The following is a 27732-nucleotide window of genomic DNA, read 5'->3' on the forward strand; positions in this document are numbered from 1 at the left end:
TTTTCGATGGTAATTCGCAGCGCAATTATGAAAGATATCTGCGCAGTTTAGTTCAGTGAAAGAAACTAATGCACAGCCATTTGGCAGCTTTCCTTTAAATTTGCACATTAAATTGGTTCTTGTTAAATATATGCAAAAAAAAAAAAAAAAGATGTGGTTTGAAGCTTTTACTTTTTTTTTTTCCCTTGTGCTTATCAAGTTTCAATGTGTTCCCACAGCCTTCCTGGAGCAGAGACCATGATGACACAGCGTCGACTCGTTCTGGGGGTACGCCAGGACCTTCCAGTGGGGGGCACACGTCGCATAGCGGAGACAACAGCAGCGAACAAGGTAGGAATACTGAATATTAAAGTTTATGTACACAGCTGTAGCAAAGCTGATTATGTTATGTTTGTTTTTAAAAAGGCTGACTTCACACATATAAGTTTTGGTGCAGTTTTTGTATTTTTTAGGAACGTCTTTCGTTTACTCTTCTGCTAAAAATACTCCCAAAACTACATTTGTGAATCCAGAGTTCAATAACCATGTCTTTTGCCGTAGCATAAGACATAAGGTAAACTTTTTTTCAAGATCAAAATGCAAAAATAGTTTTAAAAATGAGATCCAATGCATTCATTTTAACTGTGGTTCAATGCAAAACCATTGTTCAGATCTATGTCATCCATTGACAAATTCAGCTCTGCTACCTGTAATAATATAGTAGGATTGCGTCCAAAATAATACGCACAGTTTGGCCATTTCTGAAGGCTATATTGCCTTTTTATTGCTTTAATGTTGATTAGTATCTTGTTATTTTGTTGTTATTTCTTCCGAAACGTGTTATACAACATAACTCTGATGGGAAAATATTTAATTTTGCCGATTTGCTATTGGTAAATCCCTTGTTATATGTGATTAGTGCACTATTGTTCTTTGTGTGGGAACCAGACCCCTATGAATGAGAAAGCTCTACAGATGTAGCAGAGCTGAATCCGTTTCGTATCATTTTGGCTGCACTCTCTGATGAATCAGTGATAGGCTACATTCACAAATTTGTGTGAAACGTCCGATTTTTTTGCGGGTGGCACATGGACCCATAACAGTTCAGGAAACCATACACATATTCCTGAACATCATTGATGCACATGAGATCTGTGAGATACAGAACAGGTCCTATTCTGATCCATGTTTGCAGATCAGACTCAGCCATACAAGTCCATGGCGAGCCGTGAAACACAGATCCAAATCGAAAATCAAACTAGCTTCCGTTTATCAAAGATTCATTGCTTAGTAATCAATTTTAAATTAATTTAATAATAAAAAACTACAAGAGAAATTTGTATTGGCTTGCGTACAAACACATTTCTTCAATGAAAAGAAAAAAAAAAAAAAAAGCGAGTGAGAAAATGGTGGATATAGCTAGGCTGACATCTGAAAAGAAAAAAGAAATGTCCGTTTCTTACGGATGGTAAAATTCACACAGACATGTGAATGTAGCCTAAAGATAATTCACTAAGTTTTGCAGAAGTGTAAAGAGGGTCCACAAGGAGAACGGAGTTCTGCTACATCTGGCCCACTACTTTTTCTTCTCTAGAATTTGAATTCATTGTGGATGAGATTAATCGCGAGATGATAATTGCATCTTCTTGTAATGAGACGATTTCAGTTCTCTGCCTTCCGCAGCTCTTTGAATTTAGATCCACGTAGATGTTTTTTTTTACATTTTTCACTATTGCTTATCAGTATGCATTTGTTTTTAGTGGACATATGGAGGTATTTAACGTCATTCTTTAAATTGTTCACGGAGTGTTTTGTGCTATGCTCTTATCCCAATGATTCTAGGATAAACCATGGAAAGTGAGCATATAAGTGCATCTATCTATCTATCTATCTATCTATCTATCTATCTATCTGTCTGTCTGTCTATACTTTGGGGGTGGGGGGTTATATATGGAGTTATGTAAGTCACATGCCTTTCAAAAATAGAACTCACCTAGGGCGGTTTTTATTGGCCTTGGGCCAGAAGTACAATCTTGGTGTATGGGAATTTGTGAAGTTCTTATTTACATACTACAGTTTATTTCTGCTACAATTTTATCTTTATTTTAGAACTTGCTGATTTGTGTATTTTTACTTTTTCATTTCCGCCAAACCTAGGTGTGGTAGGTGTAACTTCAATTATATATAACTATCTATAAAAAAAAGTTCCTCGTCATGTTTTTTCTATGGCAGGATAACTTCCAATATGCATTAACTAGTTAGCAGATGTTAGTACCTAGTTGTTCATGTCTTAGAGGCTATGTGCACGGTCACAAGAAAATTATAGATTTTTTTTTTGTCTATACAGCTCTTATGGAGACCTATGTGTGTCCATGGTTACAGACTACAAACAAACCCTGTTTGCAGTCTGATCCTACAGTTTTGCAGAGGTGTAAACGCTTGGATTTCAATGGATTTTATATAGCACTGTGTACTTACAGTTGCTCATTATGCCCTTCTACCCAGTTAATTCTTCTCTTTTCCATTAAGCCTTTTGCATCACATGATTAATAACAGACTACTGTTGTGATGAGCGAGTGTGCTCGCATAAGATGTTAACCCGAGTATGCTCGTGTCCTAATCGAGTATTTTTCGGTGTGCTTGAAAAAAAAATGCTGGAGTCACCACAGCTGCATGTCTCACGGCTGTTTAACAGCTGCAATACATGTAGGGATTGCCTAACAAACAGGCAATGTCTGTAAGTGTTATAGCTGTAAACAGCCGTGAGACATGCAGCCGTGGCGATTCCAGCATTTTTTCGAGCATTCTGAAAATGCTCGATTAGGACACAAGTGTGCTCAGGTTGACACCTTATGCGAGCACGCTTGCTCATCACTCCAGAATATCAGAATCCTTCTAAGCTCTATGTAGAAACAGGAAGTCTATTTTTCCTGTATAAGTCATCGTTAGAACTACAATTCTACATCACTGCAAAGTCCCTGGCAGTGTAGAGTCGAGCAGAGCAGCTGAGCCAGGAGTTAAAGAGATGGTGGAGCTGGACTTCCAGGGACTTTGCAGTGATTAATAGAAGAATTGTAGTTCTAATGATGACTCGCATGCAGGGGAAATATTTGTACATAGAGCTTAGAGGTATTCAGCTAGCCTGTTCTTGATTTCATACATCTAATGGAAAAGAGAAGAATGAACTGGGTAGAAAGGCAAAATGAGCAATCACAAGTACACATTGCTATATAATGTGATGATTGCAATATATTAAAAGGATAAAAACTTTGATGGGAAGAGGGCTTTTAAGCATTTATCTCCTCTTATGGGGCAGGCAAAAAATAATTTCTTGCCCCTTTCCCTAGGCGCCAAATGACCTCTAAAAGCCTTAGGCCGGGGTCACACTTGCGAGTTCAATGCGAGAAACTCACGTGAGTCTTTCACATCAATACCCGGCACTGCCGCCAGCACTCAGGACTGGAGCATTCAGCTGCATAGAAATACATGTTGCCACACACTCCGGTCCCGAGTGCTGGCAGCAGTGCCGGGTATTGATGCGAGAGACTCGCGCCTTATTCTTATGTCACTAGTAATGTGTTGCTCCAACACCCTCTGCCCCATCTTCTTACTATCCTATAGACTTTATTACTCCCAATGGCTCTAATGAATTACCTAGCCCCAAACCCCCAAACCTACCAATTCATCTCAAAACCAAACAAGGGTTAGATAACATCAGTTTATACTCTGCTTTTGTAGCCTATGAGTTTCAAATGTGATATGATCCCTATAATGCATGATATACGACAAGCTCTATCATTTATAGACTGCTGATCAGATGCTTAAATGATGACGCCTGACATACTGTATATAGCAATGATTGTGCTATACTACCCAAATACAAGAGACCTTAGTCATGAGTGTTCAGGAATTCTCTTAGTCTCACTTGCTCTGGGCACAAATCTAAGCACAGGCTCATGAACATATGGTTAATTTTCTTTGAAAGAGACTAGTTCTACTGTAAGGTTTTTTGGAAGTCAGCAGGAGTCAGTGTATGAACGGGAGTTGGCGAAATATTTCAGCAATGAGCACAGCCTACTTGGCACTAGAAGGCTTAGCAGTCATTATGTCTGCACAACATGGGGAGCAGGCAGCTCATGGTACCAGCCTTTAGGGCCTCAGGTGTGGCCTCGGGGAGACTTTCTACTCACTTTAAGATGCTTCTCATACATATTTGCATGCTCTGCTAGTTTTGCAAATGTTATTTTAGGGCTATTGTATTACAGCCCTAAATTCACCGTGGTAATTGCTGACAAATATTCCTGCAATTTGTCTGGAATCAATGAATTCTTATATTACTATGGTAGTAAAATGTGTTGTAGAGTTAAATAGAACTTCCTGACCCTTATACATAAAATTCTCATCATATTATGTGACACTGACCACAGCTTTATTATCAAAGCAGATTATTGATGGAAAGCGACACTGCCTATGGAAATTAGCACAATCTATCTATCTATCTATCTATCTATCTATCTATCTATCTATCTATCTATCTATCTTTCTGTCTGTCTATCAATCAATCAATCTATCATCTATCTATCTGTCTGTCTGTCTGTCTATCTATCTATCTATCTATCTCTAGATCGTTACGTAGACAGACAGATGGATGGATGGACAGACAGACATGAAAGATAGAGTGATGGATAGATGAAACATACATAAATAAATGAATAGATCAATAGAGATAGACAGATAGATATGAGATAGATAATAGATAGATCAATAGATAGATAGATAGATAGATAGATAGATAGATAGATAGATAGATAGATAGATAGATAGAATATGCAGGATCTTACATGTTTGTGGCATATGCAAGTGTGGCAAAGTAATTATTAAAATACTTAGAGGCAATATTGGATCTTTTTTTATTTATGGATTTATAATGCAAGTTTGAAATAAAACAGCAACAATAATAACTACTTCTATGAATTAGTTATATAAATGCTAGAATATTGATAATTCTAAATGTTAATGTTTAAAAAAACAAACAAAAAAACTATAACATGAAGCCAGTTATATTCTATTGACTGGTTCCTATGTATCTATAGCGTATTTGTTCTATCCAGCAATTTTCATCCGTTTTCACAAAAACACATCCTTACCATCAATTTGCTTCACTACCACCCATTTATATCATTCAAACTTTTTTTTTTTTTCTATGTATGGATTTTTCATTTGGAAAATGTATATGGCTGTTATCCAAGCTTTACAACCACAAGGCCATTGGAGCATGGCATTGCAGCTTCCTAATGGAGATCCTTGGCAGCAACCTGTAATTTACTTTTAATATGAGGAGGAAATGAGAGGTCTCTGGAAATATAAGTAATGTTCTCTCATACAGGGGGAGAGTCTATGGGACAACGTGTAATATGCCCTTAGCAATAAGCTTAATTAGAGTGTAATAATTATTTATCTATCTATCTACAGTATCTATCTTTGCGCTTCATCTATTTTCTAAGTAGTGAAGAAACAAATGGGTTAATTGTTATTATTATTTATTTATATAGTACCATTAATTCCATGGTGCTGTACATGAGAAGGGGTTACGTACAGAGTTATAGATATCGTTTAATTCTGCGCTGCCGTCCAGGAAAAGATGAAGGATGCCAATCCGAGTATAAGTGGTTTATTCGTCAACAAGTTTCGATTGTGGTTGTCCTGAAAAAGGAGCTGCATACTCCGAAACGCGTTGACGAATAAACCACTTATGTTCAGATTGACATCCTTCACCTTTTCTTCCACGGCAGCGCAGAATTTATCCATTTGTTTCTCCACAACTTATACATTCATCTCCTCGTGAGTCTGCAGCAGTCCTAAGCATCATCAGTGGTCGTGTGCACACAACCCGACCAGGTGAGCACAATTGTGCAATTCTTTTAACATTGTTACCCAGATAAGACCCTATTTTGCGCTTTGTCTCCAGTCTTTCCCATCTTTTTTCAGTTTTATCTGTGTCACTTCCAATAATGTATCTCCCGTTCTATAATATAGCAGCAGAACCAAATGTTATTTGATCTCCTCCATAGTTTTCTCCCAAACTGGTTGCCCCAGACTAATGCTCTCCTGGCTGGAGTAATGTTGTGACTAACGTCTTGGATTGTTTAGTTCCCAGTCAATGAACTGGAGTTGCTTAGTGATAATGTGCAGAAACCTGAAAGGTTTGGGGCTGGGTTAGGCTTCTATTTGAAGAGAAGTTAAAAGTTTGATCCAGATTAAGTCCTACCCTCCAGGGGCCGCAACCTAAATCTCCAAGCTAGGTCAAATGCACATTCTGTTTAGACTCTAGAAAGGTTTGGCCTGTACTATATTGTATCTTGAAACTAGACACTGGTTTCCTTCTGAGAAGGCCAAAGAAACAAAGTTACTGTTTTTGAATGATTTTTAAGGTCATAACCAATAGATGCTTCCATGTAAAATCAGCAGGACGTAAGCCGCCGCTTGAAGTCTTGCCGTCTTCAGATTGGGATTCCGTTCTGCGGTAATGATTATAGCAGATTTTAGCTAAGGATCCATCAAGGATACAATGCAAAATGTTCTGTTTCTGTACAACATTCTTGCAGGCTCAGATAATTTCTCATACTGGTGAGGGGAATCTCAAGGTGGCTGTTTCAATCCTGCTGGACGGAGAAGAAGAGGAGCGGGGGAGGTGAAGGGCCACAGTATGTTCCAGTTGACTGAGCAACGATTTATATACCAGCTCTCCCTTTTTTTACATGAACACAAGGAGTAATAACTGCACAGAGCTGGGTATTCTGGAGCGGCTTTCTATCTGATGACTGATGTGATAGGGTGGAAGGAGCTCGCTGATTGGACATCTTAATGAGCACATTTCACAGGGAGTTTGGGCTCCAGTCCCCCTTGACCTTTGCCCTTTATTGACCAAACTGACACTTCATTTTTCACATACTTCCAATTATGACTTAGCTTAAGTGTCGCTCGGCCTCCTTTATTTCTTTTCTATGGATGACTTTAGAGCGGTTTGAGGCTGCAGAAGATATTTTAATTTGAGAAACAAGCAATACAGGTTTAGGAGGTAATATGAAACTGCTGGTAGCTGCTGACCCTAAGAAAAGTGGAGACTGGTTGTGCTACATATTCCAAAACTTCAACTATACATTAAATAGATACAGTAATTATTATTTATTTATTATGCTTTACTTTTATAGCACTATCATATTCTGCAGCGCTTTACATACATTATCATCACTGTCCTCATTGGGGCTCACAATCTAGATTCCCTATCAGTATGTCTTTGGAGTGTGGGAGGAAACCGGAGAACCTGGAGGAAACGCATGCAAACATGGGGAGAACATAAACTACTTGCAGATGTTGTCCTTAGAGGGATTTGAACCCAGGACTCCAGTGCTGCAAAGCAACAGTGCTAACCACTGAGCCACAATACAGTGCTAACCACTGAGCCCCCATGCTGATAGATATGCTATGATAGATAATAGATAGATTTATATGAGATGACAGATAGATAATTGACATATAGATAAATGTATGGATAGATAATAGAGGATGGTTAGATAGATAGATAGATAGATAGATAGATAGATAGATAGATAGATAGATAGATAATAGTGGATGGTTAGATAGATAGATGGATAGATAATGGATAGACATCTAGATGGATAGATAGATAATAGATAGATTAGATAATAGATAGACATATGAGTTAGATTGATTCGTAGACAGATATACATGAAAGAGATAAATAGACAGATTAATTGAAAGATAGATAAATATTTATAAACAAAGTTTCTTTAATTGACAGAAGTTGGAATACTCTATATAAATTGCTGCTACAATATGTAGCTTACATAGACTGGCATACGACTATATTGGGTGTTTTTCGGCACAGCTGGCATGTGGTCCACTTCCATGGTTTCGTCCTATAGCAGAATACTAAATACTGTGACATACTTCTTTTTGCTACAATATGGAAATGAAAGAATATGTAAAATGGCAAAGAGAGATTCTGTCTTTTCGGTAAGGTGACCTCTGTTACCCAGTAACTGCTTTACTTATGAGCTTATTAAAAACTAAAAAAAAAATGAGCTTTTCATACTTCACAGGCATTGATGTGAAAATGAGCCGTCCTGTGAGTAGTTTTCTTGATCATTTTTAGAACAATTGATTGACTAAAGAGCTCCTGTCATTAGTTGACATTGACTGATAGCAATTTGTCACAAGCTCCGAAGGTCATCCTGACGGCAGAGACTGTGGCTTGTCTTTGATTGACCTTTCCTGATTTCACTGATGCCATTATCATGTGCTGGTTTTTGACATGATATGACCGCTTGCACAGAAGAGACATGATTCAATATAACTGTTGTCGTATTGTTATGGTAAATACATTTGGTTCTTGCCAGCTTCAGTGCCGGGTCACAAAGTAGCAGGATATAAAAAGCAAGTCCCAAAGTGTGGGATAAGTGTGGATGGAAAGATATGCAATAGAGAATGTAGCAATATTTTTCTATTATAGGAATTATAAATAATATAGGAGAATTACAGACAAGGAAGTGTTCAATTCCCCTGCAGTGCCCCCATGGGCAGAAAGAAGAATTACACATTTCCACTTTAAATCGATGGGCTTATGATTTAAAGTACAGACATGATGGGACCCCAGAGTGAGAATTTACTCTTATATCTTTAATTTTGAAGGATTTAGTATATATTGTCGATAGTTTTCAATACATGGTGAAAAACACTTCCATAAAAAAAAACAAAGTTATGTGCAAATGACAACTTTTTCAGATGGATTCCACTCTGAATTTTGCCAAAAAAGTGCTAACTAAGGGCTAAAAATGATGAACATAGGAATTTGTAAGTAAAAATGGCTTTCCGTTCATATGCTCAGTTTTTTGAACGCCTTTTTACTGCTTACGGTTTCTAAAGAGGCCAAGTGGTTAAAAGCAGTGATCTGGCCATGCTTCAGAGGTTTTCCACCCTGAAATCTATTTATAGTTTACAATACAAGTCAATTGAAAAGCTCAAAAGACGTCCAAAACATGCCTTGCCAACACTTTGAGCGTTTTGACAACTTTTTGATTGAAAAAACGTGGTTTGTTCATTGTTGAATAAAATTAAAAAAAATTACCTGAAAATAGCAGTCGCAGAGATGTCACAAAAATGTTGGAAAAAAGCTAAAAAAAAATCACTGGCAGTCAAAAAGCGCTCAGAAAATAATGAAACACTCGGCTGAAAAAGACATTGTGTATATGTCTTACAGATGCAATTTTGAGGGAAATTTGATGATACAATCTGAGACATCTATCCTCTGATCATATGGTGAGTCTAAACCTGGTCATGGACTTAAGATACCTATCAACTGACAGTCAAATACACATGCACGCTCGGCTATGCAGCGTATTCATGTGTTTGCAATAAGGGCCCCATCCACATTAGACTAACATCTGCCCAACATGTCGATATTTATGAGTTCTGCCAATGGTCTAAAGGTACCTTCACACTAAACGACTTTGCAATGAGAACGACAACGATCCGTGACGTTGCAGCGTCCTGGATAGCGATATCGTTGAGTTTGACACGCAGCAGCGATCTAGATCCCGCTGTGATATCGCTGGTCGTTGCTGAAAGTCCAGAACTTTATTTGGTCGTCAGATCGGCGTGTATCGTCGTGTTTGACACCAAAAGCAACGATGCCAGAAATGTTTTACAATGGTAACCAGGGTAAATATCGGGTTACTAAGCGCAGGGCCGTGCTTAGTAACCCGATATTTACCCTGGTTACCATTGTAAAAGTTAAAAAAAACACTACATACTCACCTTCTGATGTCTGTCACGTCCCCCGGCATCCGCGCTGCTGCTCAGAGCTTCCTGCACTGAATGTGTCAGTGCCGGCCGTAAAGCAAAGCACAGTGGTGACGTCACCGCTGTGCTTAGGGCCGGCACTTACACAGTGCAGGGAATCTGAAGGCGAGGGACGCGACAGACACGGCAATGTAAGTATGTAGTGTTTGGTTTTTTTTACATTTACACTGGTAACCAGGGTAAACATCGGGTTACTAAGCGCGGCCCTGCGCTTAGTAACCCGATGTTTACCCTGGTTACCCGGGGACTTCGTCATCGTTGGTCGCTGGAGAGCTGTCTGTGTGACAGCTCTCCAGCGACCACACAGCGACGCTGCAGCGATCAGCATCGTTGTCGATATCGCTGCAGCGTCGCTTAGTGTGACGGTACCTTAAGGTGTATAAGGGCACCGGTCGACTGATGGTCGGACGAGATGTGGATTACACATTTTCGATTTCAGACTGCTGATTGTATTGTTCTGCCTTAACTATACCGCTGGATGACGTGTGAGATGGCAGGTTTCTCATAGAGAACACAGAAGCACACAACCGAGCGAGCTCTACTGTGTATGGGAGAGTCAACTGAGATGGCTGTCGGCCGAAGATCAGCCAAAGCATTGTTCACCTGACAGGAATCTAGCAGGCATGGCGGGCTTGATGAGAAGTAACAATCCATTGGCAGATTCTCCTGTTGTTGACTTATCTCCCTCGAGACTTGTTCAGTGTGCTTGATGCTTCTGTTTGTCAAAATCTGTTTTCTGAGGAGAATCCGAACACTCCTCAGAAGTGGTACACATTAAGTGGTTGTTTAGTCCTGTGGAAACTGGTAAATTCAGTTGACATTTTTGAGGACCATTTTGTAGTTGTCATCCGAGATGCAGTCCCTGGACGGCTTTTCATAATATCTTTTCTCTGAAACGTCATAAGGTTTTAGACTATCTGATTCATGCTTCCGGTGGTATGAGCAACATTAATCAGATGCAATATAAAAGCCATAATAATAATTGTTAATTTTATTTATATAATGACAACATATTCTGCAGCACTTTACAATTAACTAGTGATATCTCCAATCGGAGTTACTGTGAAATCTTAGGCATTCATAGTGTCTATAGCAGTGGTCCCCAACATTCTATGTCCTAGGAGCAACAGATGGTCACAAGCCACATCCAGATCTCTCCGAATAGTGACATCCAAAGCCCCAAATTACCGGTCTAATGACTGACAAAGCTTCCCCCAATAAATAAGACTGCTACCTTGTACCACCTTGCCTTATCAGCAGCATACTTACATCCCGGTGTTTTTCCCATCCCTCTCTCATTCTGTATTTTTGCATGAAGCACTTACATCACTCTATCGATTCCAACTTCTAGCACCCCTCTAACTGGCAGTATCATTCTATCTCCAGCTAACCATATTTCTCATTCCGATGACCAGTATATGTGTATCCAGATCTGCTTTTCCGTACAGTGCCACTGCAATGAGTCAGCTTCTGGAGAGGTCCTCTTCATAGCTGTGTGCTTGACCTAGTGGACCTGGTTCAGGTGTAACAAGCTGGCAAAATAGTCATGAACCACACATCATGTTCTCAAGAGCCACATGTGGGTTCCGAGCCACAGGTTGGGGGACTCCTGCTCTATCACAATTTATGTACATTTCCTGCCCATATGGGTAGGTTGTCACGATCCTTTTCTCCACGTCCGAAAAAACGGTCCAATTATTCTGATCAGAGTTTGATTAGAGGGACATCAGTTTTTCTTGGATGTGGAGATCAAAAAAAAGGTTCTCGACCTTCTCCATTCTGTTATTCCCTGAAAATTGGACAGCACTCAGATGTCATCGATGTGCAGTCCGATTTTTTTTCATGGATCCATAGAATTGCATTGACGATTTAGATCAAAATTGGACATGTCTCTGATTTTTACCCCGGACCACTGAGTCTGAGGACAAAATTGGACATATGCGCAGACCCGTAGAATATCATAGGAATGAGTACTGTCTGTGAAAACCATGGATAGTACTCGTATGAGAAAATCAATATTGTGTATGAGCCCTATGGATGAGAAATATATAAGCAAACACTGCTTCACCCGTATTGTACAGACATAGTTCTCAAGATTATCTCCTGGATACGGTATTAAGGCCCCATTGTGCCATTTTGTGTGTAGATGTTTAGATGAAGCTTGACTGATATATAACACAACAATTTATCACAAATAAAGCAAACAGAATCATATCACAACCCCACATCCGCCCCATGTGCACAAGCCTTAAATAGTGCATTAAATATTTCTTATCTACCACCGACTTCATCGCAGGTTTCCTCAGTGTAAATGGGGGATGTGGTACATTTTGTCCTTGATCTATAGGGCATTTCTTATCAAAGACCTAGTGATACAAGGCGATGGCTGTGCTACAAAAATCAACAAAAAAAAGTGCACTAAGTAGATTTGTGGTGCTATTAGATGGCCTTGTGTGAAAGGTCTGTTTCCCCTTTTGCAAGGAAGAAATACAGTATTGATGCCTCCATTCTGCAATGCGTCACATTGTAGTTTGATTTACAGCTGTTGTAAGCCCTATATCAGGGATGCTTGTCGTGTCAGAGTAAAGATTATTAGCTATATAATGACGAGATGGAACCTTCAAAAACAGGAACCAAATAAAATACAGAACAAGATAAGTAACAATTAAAATAAAAAGTTTGGGAATAGCAAACAGAAAGTCCAACATGAGACGCTACAGCAATTAATATGATATTTCCCACTCTTACAGTACACGGGGATTGGATATGATGACTTCAGTGTTGGATCCAAAGTTTTGCTAACTTTTTTATAAATTGAATCGACAATTGTTGCTTAGTTTCTTACTTAATTATATGTTTAAGGTTATTACATTTTGCTTGGTCTTTTTTAATTTAGACCATTGTGGCCTAACCTCATAGGATTGTGTTGTCATCTGGAACATAACTATCGATTTAATGGTCATAAATGAACCTCTGTGATTGCAGAGAACACCAACGTCTGCCTACAAGCATATGCCATTTTAACTTTATAGATATTTCTGAAAGGCTATTTGGTTGCTTAAAAGGAATCTGTGGACAGTTTTTTGCAACCACATGAGAAATTATCATGGTGTAGGGGGAGAGACCCTGATTCCAGCAGTATGTCACTTACTGAGCTTGTTGCAGTTTTGTTTTAATAAAAATCACTGCTTTATCTGCTGCAGATCTAGCAGTTCTCTGAATGCTTAGCTCTATAAAATCTTACCCACACCACTGATTGCCAGCTTTCTGTGTGCACTGTGCATAGGCAGAAAGCTGCTAATCACTGGTAGGGCCAGGTTTTGCAGAGCTCATGAATATAGAGGGCTACATGATAAGTGATGATCTGCTGACAAAACAATGATTTTTATCAAAACTGCACAAAGCAGCCTAGTAAGTGACACATCACTGGAATCACAGTCTCTGATTATTACGCTGCTCTCAGCGTAAGTGGCAAAAACTTGGTGACAGATTCCTTTTGAAGGTATGTGCACTCATTTTTTAAACTTATCCGAATCAAATTTTTCAAGCAGAAGATGTTTCAAGAAACTGACATTTTTTTTCCTGAAGTTTCTTTGGTGTTGTTGTTTTCAGTGATTTCCTGAGCGTTTTTCTTTCTGTTTTGGTCACTGTTATTTTTTTTTGCTGGTTTTTTTTAATGTTTTTTGTAATGTCTTTTATTACTGTAGCTTTCTGGTTGTTTGTTTTCACTCCATTGAAGAAACTGCTAGCATTTTCAAGCAAAACTGATGGTACCACCACTCCATAAGATGTCAGCGCACCTTTTGAACTTTCCTTCTGACTTGTATTGTAAAGTACAGAGCTTTTTCTGAGTGGAAATCATGAATGGTAGGGTCACTTATTTTAACCGCTTACCGGTTTGGGAAACCTGAAGCAGTTAAAGGGAACCTGTCATCAGAAAAAACGCTATAACCTGCAGATATAGTGACAGAAAGCCTGAACCTGTGCACTGCAAGACACTTAGAAATGCAGATATTCAGTCCTTTTCATAGGTTTTACAGGTGGTTTCAGTAGAGGAATCCGCATGAAAAAGTCATTGTGTGCACCTAGCCTAAATTTATCCTTGTCACCATAAAATTGCTGTTCTACTTATAAGCAGGAAGAGCTAAGAACATTGTTATAGTAGAGATTTACTATGCTAAATATACTTACAAAGCTACTTCTATGCTGTGCACCACCTTTAGTAGGTGTTTTAGACATTTTCTTTGGTTCATCTGTGGCTTCATGGGAAAGGATTGTTCCATAATGAAGAATACCATGTGCCAAAATTTTGGAACAAATTTGGGGCACAAAGAAGACGAAATAATAGGTGGTGTAAACTTAAGGCGGGAAGCAGACTAGCATATGGCGCGGGATGCTATATGATAAAGACCCTCGGCTCTTGCCCTGCCTCAGTGCTCTGTGCCCCGATCCTCTCGCATGATAGAATCACAGTGGACGAGATGGAGAAAGTAATTTCTCCACCTCCTCCATGGCCTGACTTGGCGTACATCGGACTCCACTGGGATGACATCCGAGTACAGTCTGATCTTTCACATGCATCCATAGACTTGTATGGGCGCGAGTGAGCTGAGTCTCATTGTCAATTGCAGCATGCTGAGATTGTTCTCTCATGCCGAAACGGCATGAGAAAATAATCATAGCTCAGAGCTGCCCCATAGTATAACACTTGAAGGAGAATCCAGCGTAAGAGCAGATGAGTAAATGAGTCCAAACTTTATTTAAAAAAACCATAAAACAATCAAATCCATAAAAACATGCCAAGTCAGGTTCTGGTCAAGGTGGATACTACCAACACATTTCAGTTCAGATGAGTCTAATTCATGGTTGCTTAGACTTGTTTAGACTGGTCCATGAATAAGGCTCATCGGAGCTGAAACGCGTCGGTTGTGTCCATCTTGACCAGAACTGCACTTGCCATATTTTTATGGATTTGATTGTTTTTTTTCAATAAAGTTTGGACTTTTTTCCTCATCTGCTCTTACGCTGGATTCTCCTTCATTTGCTTCAGCTGGACCCCGGGCTTCTCCATGCGTTCTCCTGCCGGATTGTGGCTGCATTGATGTTGAGCTGACTCTCCTTTTCTCCTTCCCCTTTTTTTCATAGTATAACACTGGACCGAGTGCTATGCGATATTTTAGGGGCATTTACACTTCATGATTATCGTGAATGAGTGTTCCTAGGAAGAAGTCAGACTGTGGAATGCTCGACCACAAGAGGTAGTAATGGCAGACTATTTAAAAAAGGGTCGGATAGTTTTCCCACAACAAATGGCATTGTGGTTTATAAAAAAACTAGTGATAGAGAATCTATAACTGGTGGAGAAAGGATGGGACTTGATGGACCTATGTCTTTTTTTTCCAACCAATGCAACGCTATGTATGTATGGTATGTATTATGTAACAATAATCGTGCAGTTTAAACAGATTACCTGATGACCGAACTATATGTTCATTTGTCAGGTAAAATGATCTCTTCTTTTGCACAAGGGGTCATCTTTCTCAGCAGTACATTGTCCTGTGTAAACTGGAGCTGTGCAACTGAGAACAATGGCAGCTCATAGTTTGAAAATCCCCCAATTGTCATGAGCCATTGTGATAAATCATTCACATTTTAAGGGCTCGTGCAGACAACCATAGTTATGGTCCAAGAGTGATCAATTGAAACATCGGACCACAGTCGATCCAGTGTTATTTAATGAAGCATTGAACATGTCCGATTTTTTTCTGGGACTGAGAGGTGGCTCATTTATTTCTATGGGTCCATGGATGACTTACGAGTGTGGTCCGATTTTCTTGGATGGACGATGGTCGTGTGACCCTAGCCTAAGACTGTCTAATTTAACTTTACACTATCTGCACATTTATTAAATCTGCCCCAAAGTAAAAATATTTAGTATAACTTGTAAATTATTGAGTTTAATGCTTATTCTGAGCTCAGGAGCCCAGTGGGCAGAGTCACTCAATGCATACAGTAATAACTACCAATAATTGGGACAGGACACCTAAGATCAGGATAGGCAAAGATATAAAATAAACCTAAAATAAAGAAGAAATAGTGATTATTCTTCCACAACACTATACATCAGTGCTCTCAGCTACATCACATGATGCTGGTGGACTAGACTCGGGTGGGGGAGAGGGCAGAGTAAGGGTGCAGTCAGATGGCTGTGCAAATCCGAGCGAGATTGGACTGCAGTCAGGCAAGGAGAACCGGAGAATCCTCAGGTGGGTCCTTGTGCAAGAATTATTATTATTATTTATTTATATAGCACCATTAATTCCATGGTGCTGTACATGAGAAAGGGGTTACATACAGGGTTATAGATATCGTTTACAGTAAACAGGTTTACAATGACAGACTGGTACAGAGGGGAGAGGACCCTGTCCTTGCGGACTTACATTCTATGGGATAGTGGGGAAGAGACAGAAGGTAGGGGTGAGGCGGCGGCTCTGGCGGTGGTGAGGCGGCGGCAAGAATGGGCCACCATCCTCTTATATGAGCAGTACGTGGCACAATATACTTGAATCACTATGTACAGACAAATTCAGCATCTTAATCATTTACCAAACTACCCAGTTCATTGCTATATAAACTTGTGATTGAGGATAATGTCACATTTGCATATAGGTGAAAAGTGGGGTCCTGGAGTTGGTTACTGGTGGGCCCCTGGCACCCCAGTCCAACACTGACTGCAATGAACGGAGTGGCCGGCGGTTCTCCCATCCCGAGTGTGACAGGTTCTTCTATTCCTATGCAGCAGTCACGCTCGGCCCGGGAGAGCTGCCGGCCAGTCCGTGCACTGCAGTCTGATTTATGCAGTAATCTAATTGCGCCCTTAGATGCAAACATGTCCTAGCCACTTGTCCTGCTAAAGATGGGAATGTGCCTTATATCAGTACCAGGATGGGAGCCGTAAGCGAATTCTGTTAAAAGTTCTCCTTTATTTAATGTACATTACCGGCCTCCTGCCCTGCTCATAGATGGCAGCGATGACCTGGGTGTTCTGAAAACAGGTCACTGTATTTTATATGGGTGATGATGATTATAATATTTTATGCACTATTTTTTCCCGACTTTTGACTTGAGAGATTGGCTCCATAAATTCCGATTCTGAGACGCTATTGCTTTGTGGGGTTTTTCAAGCAGAAACAAAAGCCTGTCGCTGGGTCACTTTTCTTCTCTCCCACTTGACTGGACAGACATCTGTGGCAGACGAGCAGATTTGGGGTGTACTTTCTCACCTTCACTGCTAGGGTAGTGGGAACAGCTCTGACGCTTGCTTTCAAAATTGACAGGTGATAGCTTCGATAAAATGAACCCGCTCACATTTTCAGCAGGGCTGTTTGATCACCTTACGATTCCATCCCACTCCTGTGATAACAAGTCACCTGTTCCCAGGGAGCAGCGAACAGTCCTCATGTTTATTACCCAATTGAATGTCAGTAGCAATTGCAGCTAAAGATAAACAAATATGCAAGTACGTATTGACCTTGACTTCTTCTTTTTTTTCCCTGTCGTGATATTGTACTTGATGGTTCCATTGCTGTTAAGCTGATAAGAGTTATAAACAGTAGTTTAAGGAAAATGTTCTATTCCCAGAGGAAAATGCCATATAGCTGTGGGAAATGGCAAATCACTAATGCCCTTTGCCAAATTCACTTAGTTCACCTTCATTTCAGCTGTGGGAAAATTAAAGAACGTTTCCATTATGGCTTAGATATTATAATCATGGATATGCACATAGAGATCCTGTGGACTGTGAACTGCCTGGTGGTTCAATGACCGGCAGAGGCATTATGATGAGAAATATGTGAATATAGAGGAACATTTGCAATTATATATATATATAAAACTAAAACTTTCTTTTTCCATTTGTGAAAAATACTGATAACAAACTCATGGTCAAAATGGACACATGGATGTATGCATGGATATATGTATAGAAAAATGTAAGCACCACCGACACAGTCTAAACACGTACGTGAAAAAGTAGTCCTAGGGGTGCAAATCCAAGTCTGACCCAACCAGGTTTACAATAGATAATATCCAAAAAATGGCAGCAATCCTTCAATAAGTGAAAAAAATAGTTATTGGAGATGCACAAATAAAGCATCTTATTTTTTTCACTTATTGAAGGAGCTGCACTCTGTAGCTTATATACAAAAGGTGAAAAAGTTTATTTCATGCCCAATGTACATATATATATAAATAATAATAATAATAATAATAATAATTTTTATTTATACAGCGCCAACATATTCTGCAGCACTTTACATTACATATATATATACGAGTATAATAGTGACTTTAGCTAATTGCGTATTATGTACAGTATATTAGGATTAGTAGGACTTAACTGTTAGTTTTACTTATTTTCTTATGGTACCATTAATGTACCAATGTGATAACAACCAAACAAGCCCTTGATACTTAGTAACAGCATTTTCACCAAAAATAAAATCATACATATATATGTATATGTATATATATATATATATATATATATATATATATATATATATTTATTTATTAATAATTAATCATATTAAGAAATCATCCTTAAAATAACCCTCAAGACAATACCTACAAGCTCAAAATGTATATGCAGACCCCCTTTACCAGCTGCTCCCAGTGACGTGGGAAGAAAGCCAGATGCTTGCCCTAGATCTTGTTAAAAAGAGAAGTGCTGCTCTGTTTCCATGTTAGGCTTCCAGACTCACTGTAATTAAGGGTCTAACCTAAAGTGGCCTAACTTATCTATGTGATTGCAAACTATTGTTTTCTGTTATCAGCCATCTTAGACAAATATTTCCTCCTGGCTACTAACCAAATTTACCTCTGAGCTATGAGCAGTGAAAAGCTAGATAGGAACACACATTTTTTTAAGGCTAAAAAACATGTTCAGTAATGATCCGATAGAACAGATCTAGCAGCAATCCGTAGGCAAAAAGTTGTGCAGACACAACTGCCTAGTCTTTTTTTCAAAATCTCTTCTCTGCTGGATCATTTTTTTTTTAACATTGAAGTCTATGGACAATGGATCTGTTAATTAACCATTCGTTGCTTTCTCATTTCAAATGGATTTGTTTTTTGCTTGTGGATCCATTAGAAATGGAAGACAATGTATGACTAATTAACGAGTCAGTTGTCCATAGACTTAAATGTTAAAAAAACATATCCAGCAGAGATCAGTTTTTTAAAAACGGACTAAAAAGTTGTGTCTGCACAACTTTTTTGCCAACGGATTTCTGCTGGATCTGTTCTAATGGATGATCACTGGATATGTCAACGTAGCCCAAGGTTATGTTCACCCGTCCAGTTAAGGCCCCGTCACACATAGCAAGATCGCTAGCGAGATCGCTGCTGAGTCACAAGTTTTGTGACGCAACAGCGACCTCAGTAGCGATCTCGCTATGTGTGACACGTACCGGCGATCAGGCCCCTGCTGCGAGATCGCTGGTCGTGTCGGAATGGCCTGGGCCGTTTTTTGATCGTTGAGGTCCCGCTGACATCGCTGAATCGGTGTGTGTGACACCGATCCAGCGATGTCTTCACTGGTAACCAGGGTAAACATCGGGTTACTAAGCGCAGGGCCGCGCTTAGTAACCCGATGTTTACCCTGGTTACCAGCGTAAATGTAAAAAAAACCAAACAGTACATACTCACCATCTGATGTCCGTCAGGTCCCTTGCCGTCTGCTTCCCACACTGACTGAGCGCCGCAAAGTGAAAGTGAAAGTACAGCACAGCGGTGACGTCACCGCTGCGCTCTGCTCTCACTGTACGGCCAGATCTTAGTCAGAGCAGGAAGCAGACGGCAAGGGACCTGACGGACATCAGATGGTGAGTATGTACTGTTTGTTTTTTTTGGTAACCAGGGTAAACATCGGGTTACTAAGCGCGGCGACTTACCAACGATCACGGCCAGGTCGTATCGCTGGTCGTGATCGTTGGTAAATCGCTATGTGTGACGGGGCCTTTAGGCTACTGTCACACTAGCGTCGGGCTCGGCCCGTCGCAGTGCGTCGGGCCGGGGTTACAGACGCTAGCGTTCTCTGCGCCGCACAACGGGGGCAGCGGATGCATTTTTTCAGCGCATCCGCTGCCCCATTGTGAGGTGCGGGGAAGTGCGGGGAGGTGGGGGCGGAGTTCCGGACGCGCATGCGCGGTCGGAAAAACCGGACCGTCGGCAGCAAAAAACGTTACATGTAGCGTTTTTTGTAGCCAACGGTCCGCCACAACACAGCGCAACCGTCGCACGACGGTTGCGATGTGTGTCAATGCGTCGCAAATGCGTCGCTAATGCTAGTCAATGGGAAAAAAAACGGATCCTGCAAGCACTTTTGCAGGATGCGTTTTTTTGCCAAAACGACGCATTGCGACGTATTGAAAAAAACGCTAGTGTGAAAGTAGCCTAATCATCCATTAGAACAGATCCAGCAGAAATCCATTGGAAGAAAGGTTGTGGAGACACAACTTTTTTTTGTATGTTTTTAAAAAACTGATTTCAGCTGGATCCATTTTTCTTTAAGAGTATGTTCCCACCGATTCCTGACCGTGGGCACCTACGCTAACATTGAAGTGTATGGAAAACGGTTCTGGTAAATAGCCATCCAGTTTCTTTCATTTGAAATGGATCCAGTAAGCAAAAAACGGATCATTCTGAAATGAAAGAAAAACAGATGGCTAATTAAAGGATCCATTTTTCATAGATTTCAGTGTTAAAAAAAAGCGAACCAGCTGAAATCATTTTTTTTAAAAAGAGACAAAAAAGTTGTGTCTGCACAACTTTTTTGCTATCCGATTTCTGCTGGATTCATTTAAATGGATGATTACTGGACATGTGAACATAGCCTAAGGGAACCTGTACAGGACTATTGCTTTCGTGGGCTAGAATATTGAAGTGGGGCATCAGCAGACATGGCTAAATTCGACATGCTCAAGAGACAATTTGTGAGCCATCATACCACCACCTGTTGTCTAAATGTTTTCCTCCGCCATTCCGCCAACTATAGCCATCAGGACTGTTGTCCATTTTTACAGTCATAGTAAAAACATTGGCAGTATGTAAATGACTTTAGCTGTGGAGTGATGAGCTCTATTTGTGGGCCAGTGTGAACTGTTGTGGGATTGTTGTGCCTCCTTTTAGTGCTTCCCTAATTTACCAATTAGGCCAACTGAATAAACAACCATGGTTCTCGGGAGCGGCCCTGCAGTTTGTTATAAGTGCTAGTTTGTTAGAGGTGTATTTATCAACAAGCTACGGAAAAGAGTCTGTCTCTCTTACGCTTGAACATGATGTCAGCATTTTCCTATTGCATCAGTATTTGTACGGTATACAAGGCAGATATTGTTTACTTTTCCCCTACTGGGCACAAATTGGAGCATGATCGGTCTTAAACTAACCTCAAGGGTTTACTGTTTAACCCTGAGACCCAGTGGCTGCAACAAGCTAAAGAAAATATACATAGGAGTCCGCTCCTCTAATTGTGTGTATAGCACTCATATACAACCAGGGTGAACTGAAAAGTAAATTAACCGATTTTTTTCAGCTCAGGCATGAGAAGCGTTGTCAGGCTCGAGAACACTGAATGGCCTGAGGGGTTGGGAGAAAAGATTTGGGCTGCTTATTTAATACAAGTCAGTAATGCAGTCTTTATATCAGCTGTATACCGAGTCACCTTAACTTTGACCCTAAAGGGATTATTCTATAGGATGGAGGATAAATGTCTGCTGGGACGTTCAGAACTAATAGAAATGGGATCCAGAGCCCCCCATTATTCCTTTGTGTAGGGCAGTGGTCGAGCATGCGTGGAGAAACTCCATTTAAAATCTATAGGACTAAAGGAGACCGTACATGAAGTGGCTGGGTGCAAACTTGACTGCTCTTCCAAGCACTCTTTTTTTTCCTCTTAGCTACACAGTGGTGGAAAAGAGATTTGGGAGCCTCATTCCCTTCAGCAGTGTGCCTGTCTGCAGACAGACATTTATCACCTAGGGTGTGGACAGATGATACATGTCTATTGTGGGATAAATCCAACTTATAGGGTTTACTATTTATTCCTGAGAAACAGTGCCACTCTTGTCAATGGACGGGGTTTGATATTGCACCTCATCATCTGCTTTTTCACAGAAACAGCACCACTTTTGTATATAGGCCATGACTGGTATTACAGCTCAATGTAGTCGTATTTTTGGTCCGAGTGCGATCTGACGGAACGTAGAATATCACTCAAACCAATGTTATTCTATGGGGCCGTGCACATGGCAGATTTTTTTCCTCTGACCGAGCCAATCCGGGGAAAAAAATCGCAGCATCGCCTGAGCTGGATCTGATTATCGGATTACACTCTGCCATGCAAGACAATGATTCCGTGGAAAACTGCATTCGGATATTCAGATGACATCTCAGTACAATCCAATTTCCACAGAATGGCTGAATGGCGACAATGGGTAATTTTTTCTTTCCATCTTCCTATCTGAAAATATCGGATCTCACCCTGATCAAATTCTGATCAGAGTGTGATTAGCGTTCTCTAGGATGAGAGATTATACGCTGGTGTGACCATAGTCTAAAGAGGACCTATCACTTGCCACTTGCCAAATATGTAATTGTTTCACCTGGTGTAAATGCCGCTGTTCCCCTAAATCTGCCATAGTTTATTTTTTCTCCCTGTGCATCTCTTGTTCCCAAGAGAAGGCCCTCTCGTCCGTAAAGCTAGTATTTAAGCCAACTGGGTGTGGTATTCAAGCAGACATCTACAGGGTAAGGCTGCCGTCACACTATCAGTATTGGTCAGTATTTCACATCAGTATTTGTAAGCCAAAACCAGGAGTGGGTGATAAATGCAGAAGTGGTGCATATGTTTCTATTATACTTTTCCTCTAATTGTTCCACTCCTGGTTTTGGCTTACAAATACTGATGTAAAATACTGACCAAATACTGATAGTGTGACCATGGCCTAAAGCTGAGAACCACATCCACTTGCCTAAAAATATTAGATTCATCTATGGAGAAGAGGAAGCCGTATTTCAGGAATGGTGAGGCACAGGAACAAAAGAAAAGCAAAGACAGATTAATGAGAAAATTGTTATTTAAACCAAGTAAAATATGAAATATGTGAACAATTCTGTTTAATTCAAGTGAATGGGGCTAGGTTGTAATACTAGACATAAATTATCGGCAGAAGTGGTGCTGCTGTTTGTTAAAAAAAGGAGCAAATTCTTTCATCTTTCTTTCTTGTTATTGTTACTATAAATTACTAAATATTTAGAGCTAATATTTTAGTGCTAATGAGCCTTTACTTCAGCTAATACTTGTCCAGTTGCATTTTTCTTTTTGGACATGGAAAAGGATGTTTAAATGAAATATTTGCTGGAACATGTTCTTGCTCATACCTTTGCAGGAGGTCAAATGAGGGTCTCACAATACTTCTCTGCCTATTGAGCAACACTGAGTCTTGACGTTTTACGTTACGGAGCTTCAAAACTTCACTTTTCTGACTAAAAGAGTCTTTTTAGTCCAAACTGACCTGAAGAAAGTTTGAGATTTCTATTTTCTTACATCCAAGACCTGACTGGGAGCTTTGAAAAATCTGTAAATCTTCTTAAAAATAAATATATCTTCCCGTCTTCTCAGACACATGTTAGGCCGGTTTCACACGTCAGTGGCTCCGGTACGTGAGGTGACAGTTTCCTCCCGTACCGGAGACACTGACACACGTAGACCCATAAAAATCAATGCATCTGTTCAGATGTCATTGATTTTGTGCGGACCGTGTGCGGACCGTGTCTCCGTGTGCCAAACACGGAGACATGTCAGTGTTCGTGGGAGCGCACGGATTACACGGACCCAATAGAGTCAATGGGTCCGTGTAAAACACGCACCTCACACGGACATTCTCCGTCTGGGGTCCGTGTGGCGTGCCGGAGACAGCGCTACAGTAAGCGCTGTCCCCCCCACATGGTGCTGAAGCCGCCATTCATATGTTCCCTGTAGCACCGTTTGCTACAGAGAAAATATGAATGATAGTGTTTAAACTAAAGATCCATGTGTCCGCCGCCCCCCCACCCCCTGTGCGCCCCCCCCGCTGGTCAGAAAATACTTATCCGGGTCCCCCGTCGGCTGTCGCTCCTTCCTGGTCTGGCCGCGCCTCCTACTGTATGCGGCCGATTACACTCATGAATATGTGGCTCCACCTCCAATAGGGGCGGAGCCGCCTATTCATGAGTGTAAATGAGCGGCCCCACGTGACCGCATACAGTAAGCCGCGGCCAGACCAGGAAGGAGCGACTGCCGACGGGGGATCCGGGTGAGTATTTTCTGACCAGCGGGGGGGGCGCACAGGGGGTGGGGGGGCGGCGGACACATGGATCTTTATTTTAAACACTATTCTTCATATTTTCCCTGCAGCAAACGTTACTGCAGAGAGGATATGAATCGCAGCTTCAGCACCATGCAGAGTGGGTACCACACGCTCCGTGTGGTACCCACTCGCCATACGGGCGGCACACGTGTCCCGCTCGTATGGCCTCCGTGAGTTCCCAGGCACACGGACACGGATAACTCCGGTACCGATTTATTCCGGTACCGGAATTATCTGGACGTGTGGGTCAGCCCTTAGGGAGATGGAAGGTAGACAATGTGAGTAATCATTGTAGGCAGGCGTCTGCCGCTATAACTGTAACTCGGAGAGTGTGGGCCGATCGCTTCTTTTATTAACATTATAACTGGAGTCATGTGGAGAGCTGCAAAGCCGTTTGAACTAATTTTAGCTTACAAGAAGATGAAGATAAGCTTCCCACTATGGTTATACCATATGCTCTCCTGGTGATAATATTCAAGTGTAAAATACTCAACAGAGATACATTGTTTGAAGAGCTAAAGGCAAGAGATGGAAATTTCTGCACAGTGAGATTATAGAAAATAATATAGTGGCCCAAGTCTCAGATAACATTAAATTAGCAATAAATTCAATTAACCAGATATATTTTGACCCTGATGCCTCTTACGAGATCTAGCGTAATTTGTTTTGCTACATATTTGATTGCATTAAATACCTTTATCGCGGGCCTATAAGAAAATCAATTTTTATGACGATTGATTGCTTTTCAAGAAAACAAAAAGTTCAGTCTTTTATGTCCAAGGCTGCGATTGCCCACTACTTTGTAGAAATGAGTAAAGTAATAATGTTCAACTGGGTTAAATGGAGTCTGTCACTGCTCCCCTTAAATGCAAACTGAACTAATTACACAGTTATGTAGGGACTTAGAGCTTAAAAAATTATGTTAGCAGGTTATTTTTGCTGTTGTAATTAGTCTGAAAACTCTTTATGTAACATATTCCAATGAGGTGGCTTTGGTGTACCCTTGGTGTGGCCAAGAACTCGGTGTACCGTTATGCCTCAGTTTCATACTGAGCTGTTCCCAGACTCTGATTGACAGCACTCACTTGTCCAGAGTGAGCGCTGACTGAACCCTAACCGTGCACACTGACTCTGCAGGAGTCAGCGGTGTCCACATAGTACGAGGCGGGTCCCACTTATATCATTACCCCCTGTCGGGGCACAGCTGCTACTACAACCAGAGGTGTAGCGAGCTTCAGAGGGGAGGAGAGATCGGTTTTGTGCTCCTCTAGTCTTAAGTGCAGACCTGTTCTGTGACGCACTGAAGATGGGTTGAGCACAAAACAGATCATTCCTATCCTCTAAAGTCACTCACTATATTCTGCACATGGAAGTGACTGCCAGGACAGGAAGCAATGATAAAAGTCCTGCCCCATGCTCTGCTGACTCCTGCATGGTCAGTGCACATGCCCAGCACCACAATTAGGGTTCAGGCAGCGCTCTCTCTGGCCACGTGAGCGCTGTTAATCAGAGTCATTGAACTGCTCAATATGCAAATTGAAAGATTCAAAATGGTGCTCCAAGCTCTCGGCCATGCCAAGGGTGCACCAAAGACCCCTCATTTGATATGTTATAGAAAGAGTTTTCAGACTAATTACAACAGTGGAAATAAACTGTTTATATGATTTTTATAGGGGCTGAGGTTCACTCTGGCAAAGTAAGTGCTGTCAATCAGAGTCTGGAAGTTGCTCAGTGTGCAAAATTAGGCGTATTGTGCACCAAGCTTTTGCCACACCAAGGGTACACCAAGCCCCCTCACTGGCAAGTTTATGGTTCTTTTTTATTTTTATAGGGGCTAATTCCCCTATATAACTGTTTAATTAGTTCAGTTTGAATTTTAAGGGGTGACAGACTCCCTTTAAACACCATTCCTTGAAGCCTCCTTAAACAAGTCCTATCATGCATCCATTTTTGGAGAATTATTTCTCCGGAGAGTTTTTGACCTATATATTTGTCACCAAGATCTCTTCTCAAGGAAGGATTTGTTAGTTCTTGCTGAGAAAAGAAAAAAAAAAGTCCAGCGTGGATAGAAAGCATATTTGCAGATGAAACAGGGGGTTGGAGACTTTGCAGAAGCTGGGGTGGAAGCTTTGTGTTAACAACTGCTGAAATGCTTGACCTCTAAGTGACCTTGGTCAAACAAACCTGGAACTGAAGAGTCCTCTTTTGACATAGATACCTGGTAGTGTAGGAGGGAGGTAAAAAAAACATCAGATGCATAAAGTGATGGGAGATAATGGTGGCAGTACTGACCCAGAAACCTGAGGTTAACACTGTCATCAAAGTGGTGTAAAGAAAAGTTGACCGAATGTTATTTCTGGTTGCACAGAGTGGCGGATCTCGTTTTTTTGTGATTTTCTAGATAGGGACGGGTAAAGGTGTTTTTACAAGGACAATCCAGACCTACGTGCTCATTGTAAAATGACACCTAATCCTAGATACAACGTAACAATATAAGAAAATAGACCGTTTCCAAGATGAAATATGCAATACATGCTAAGCTTAAAGACCTGGCAACACGAGATGGCAAAGCTTGCTTATCCCCCGCTCTTTGTTTTTATAGGGTTTGCACAGGAACAAATACCTCCAGTAAATACAAGCAAAATAGCTTTGCTGGTCCATATCATGGCAGCACACATGCTCACAAGTCAGCTTTGGCAGGAAGTTACTAAGGTCTGTTCCGTACCATTTCCATTGCATCTTTATCTCTCCTGCTCATTGTTTGCTGCTGAGTACTTTAAACCTCAACTTCCCAACTAAAAGCTTCCTGTTGCCTGCTTTTAAATTTAGGTCTTTCAAGCACAACTTTGCTGTTGTTCTGTAACTCAATTCAATCACAAGTGGTGGACAATGTAAGAGAGGCCTACAGGAGGTCAGAGTGTCTGACCATTGCTTAGAGGCCACGTTTCTCCATTGGTTGTGCACGACTATGCTGATTTTTTACTATTTCACTTTAGCATTTTTTTTCACATATTTTTCATAACTTATTAGAGTTGGTACCATGTATTTGTCGGCATTCGACAACACAGCCACAGTGGACACAATGACTACATCATTTTTAGGCATACAAGAATTTACCATGTTTTCCAGAGCATCTTGGACAAGGGGCCTAACTATAATGGGTGCAAGGGTTGCAGTCGCACTCGGGTGCTGGAGCTTGAGGAGCCCAAAAGGTCCCTTTGGCACATATTAGAAGGTCATCATTACTATTAAAGCTTTGTGACAGATGGGGGCCCTTTTGGAGATTTTGCACTGGGGTCCCTGAACTGCAAAGTTATGCCACAGACTTGGGCGCTTCAAGATTCTTGGTTTCTGCCCAGGTTTAGTGCCACACCTGGCACCTCTGGTATTTTATCATTAAATTAAAATCAATTGAATCACATATGGCGCATTTATGCAGTGCAAATTGATGCTAAATGTTTCT

At 40.8% G+C, this 27732-nt stretch overlaps 1 protein-coding gene across 4 annotated transcripts in view; it reads left to right on the forward strand.

Moving 5' to 3' along the window:
* Positions 1-27732, forward strand: part of MEIS1 (Meis homeobox 1) — a 197586-nt gene that overhangs the window by 41380 nt on the left and 128474 nt on the right. For all 4 annotated transcript variants that reach the window (XM_077282533.1, XM_077282529.1, XM_077282530.1 and 1 more), the window contains exon 7: positions 219-330. In XM_077282533.1, the coding sequence (XP_077138648.1) occupies positions 219-330 (112 nt within the window). The remainder of the gene's footprint in view (positions 1-218; positions 331-27732) is intronic.

Source organism: Ranitomeya variabilis, chromosome 2, assembly GCF_051348905.1.
Source record: "Ranitomeya variabilis isolate aRanVar5 chromosome 2, aRanVar5.hap1, whole genome shotgun sequence".
Taxonomy (NCBI): domain Eukaryota; kingdom Metazoa; phylum Chordata; class Amphibia; order Anura; family Dendrobatidae; genus Ranitomeya; species Ranitomeya variabilis.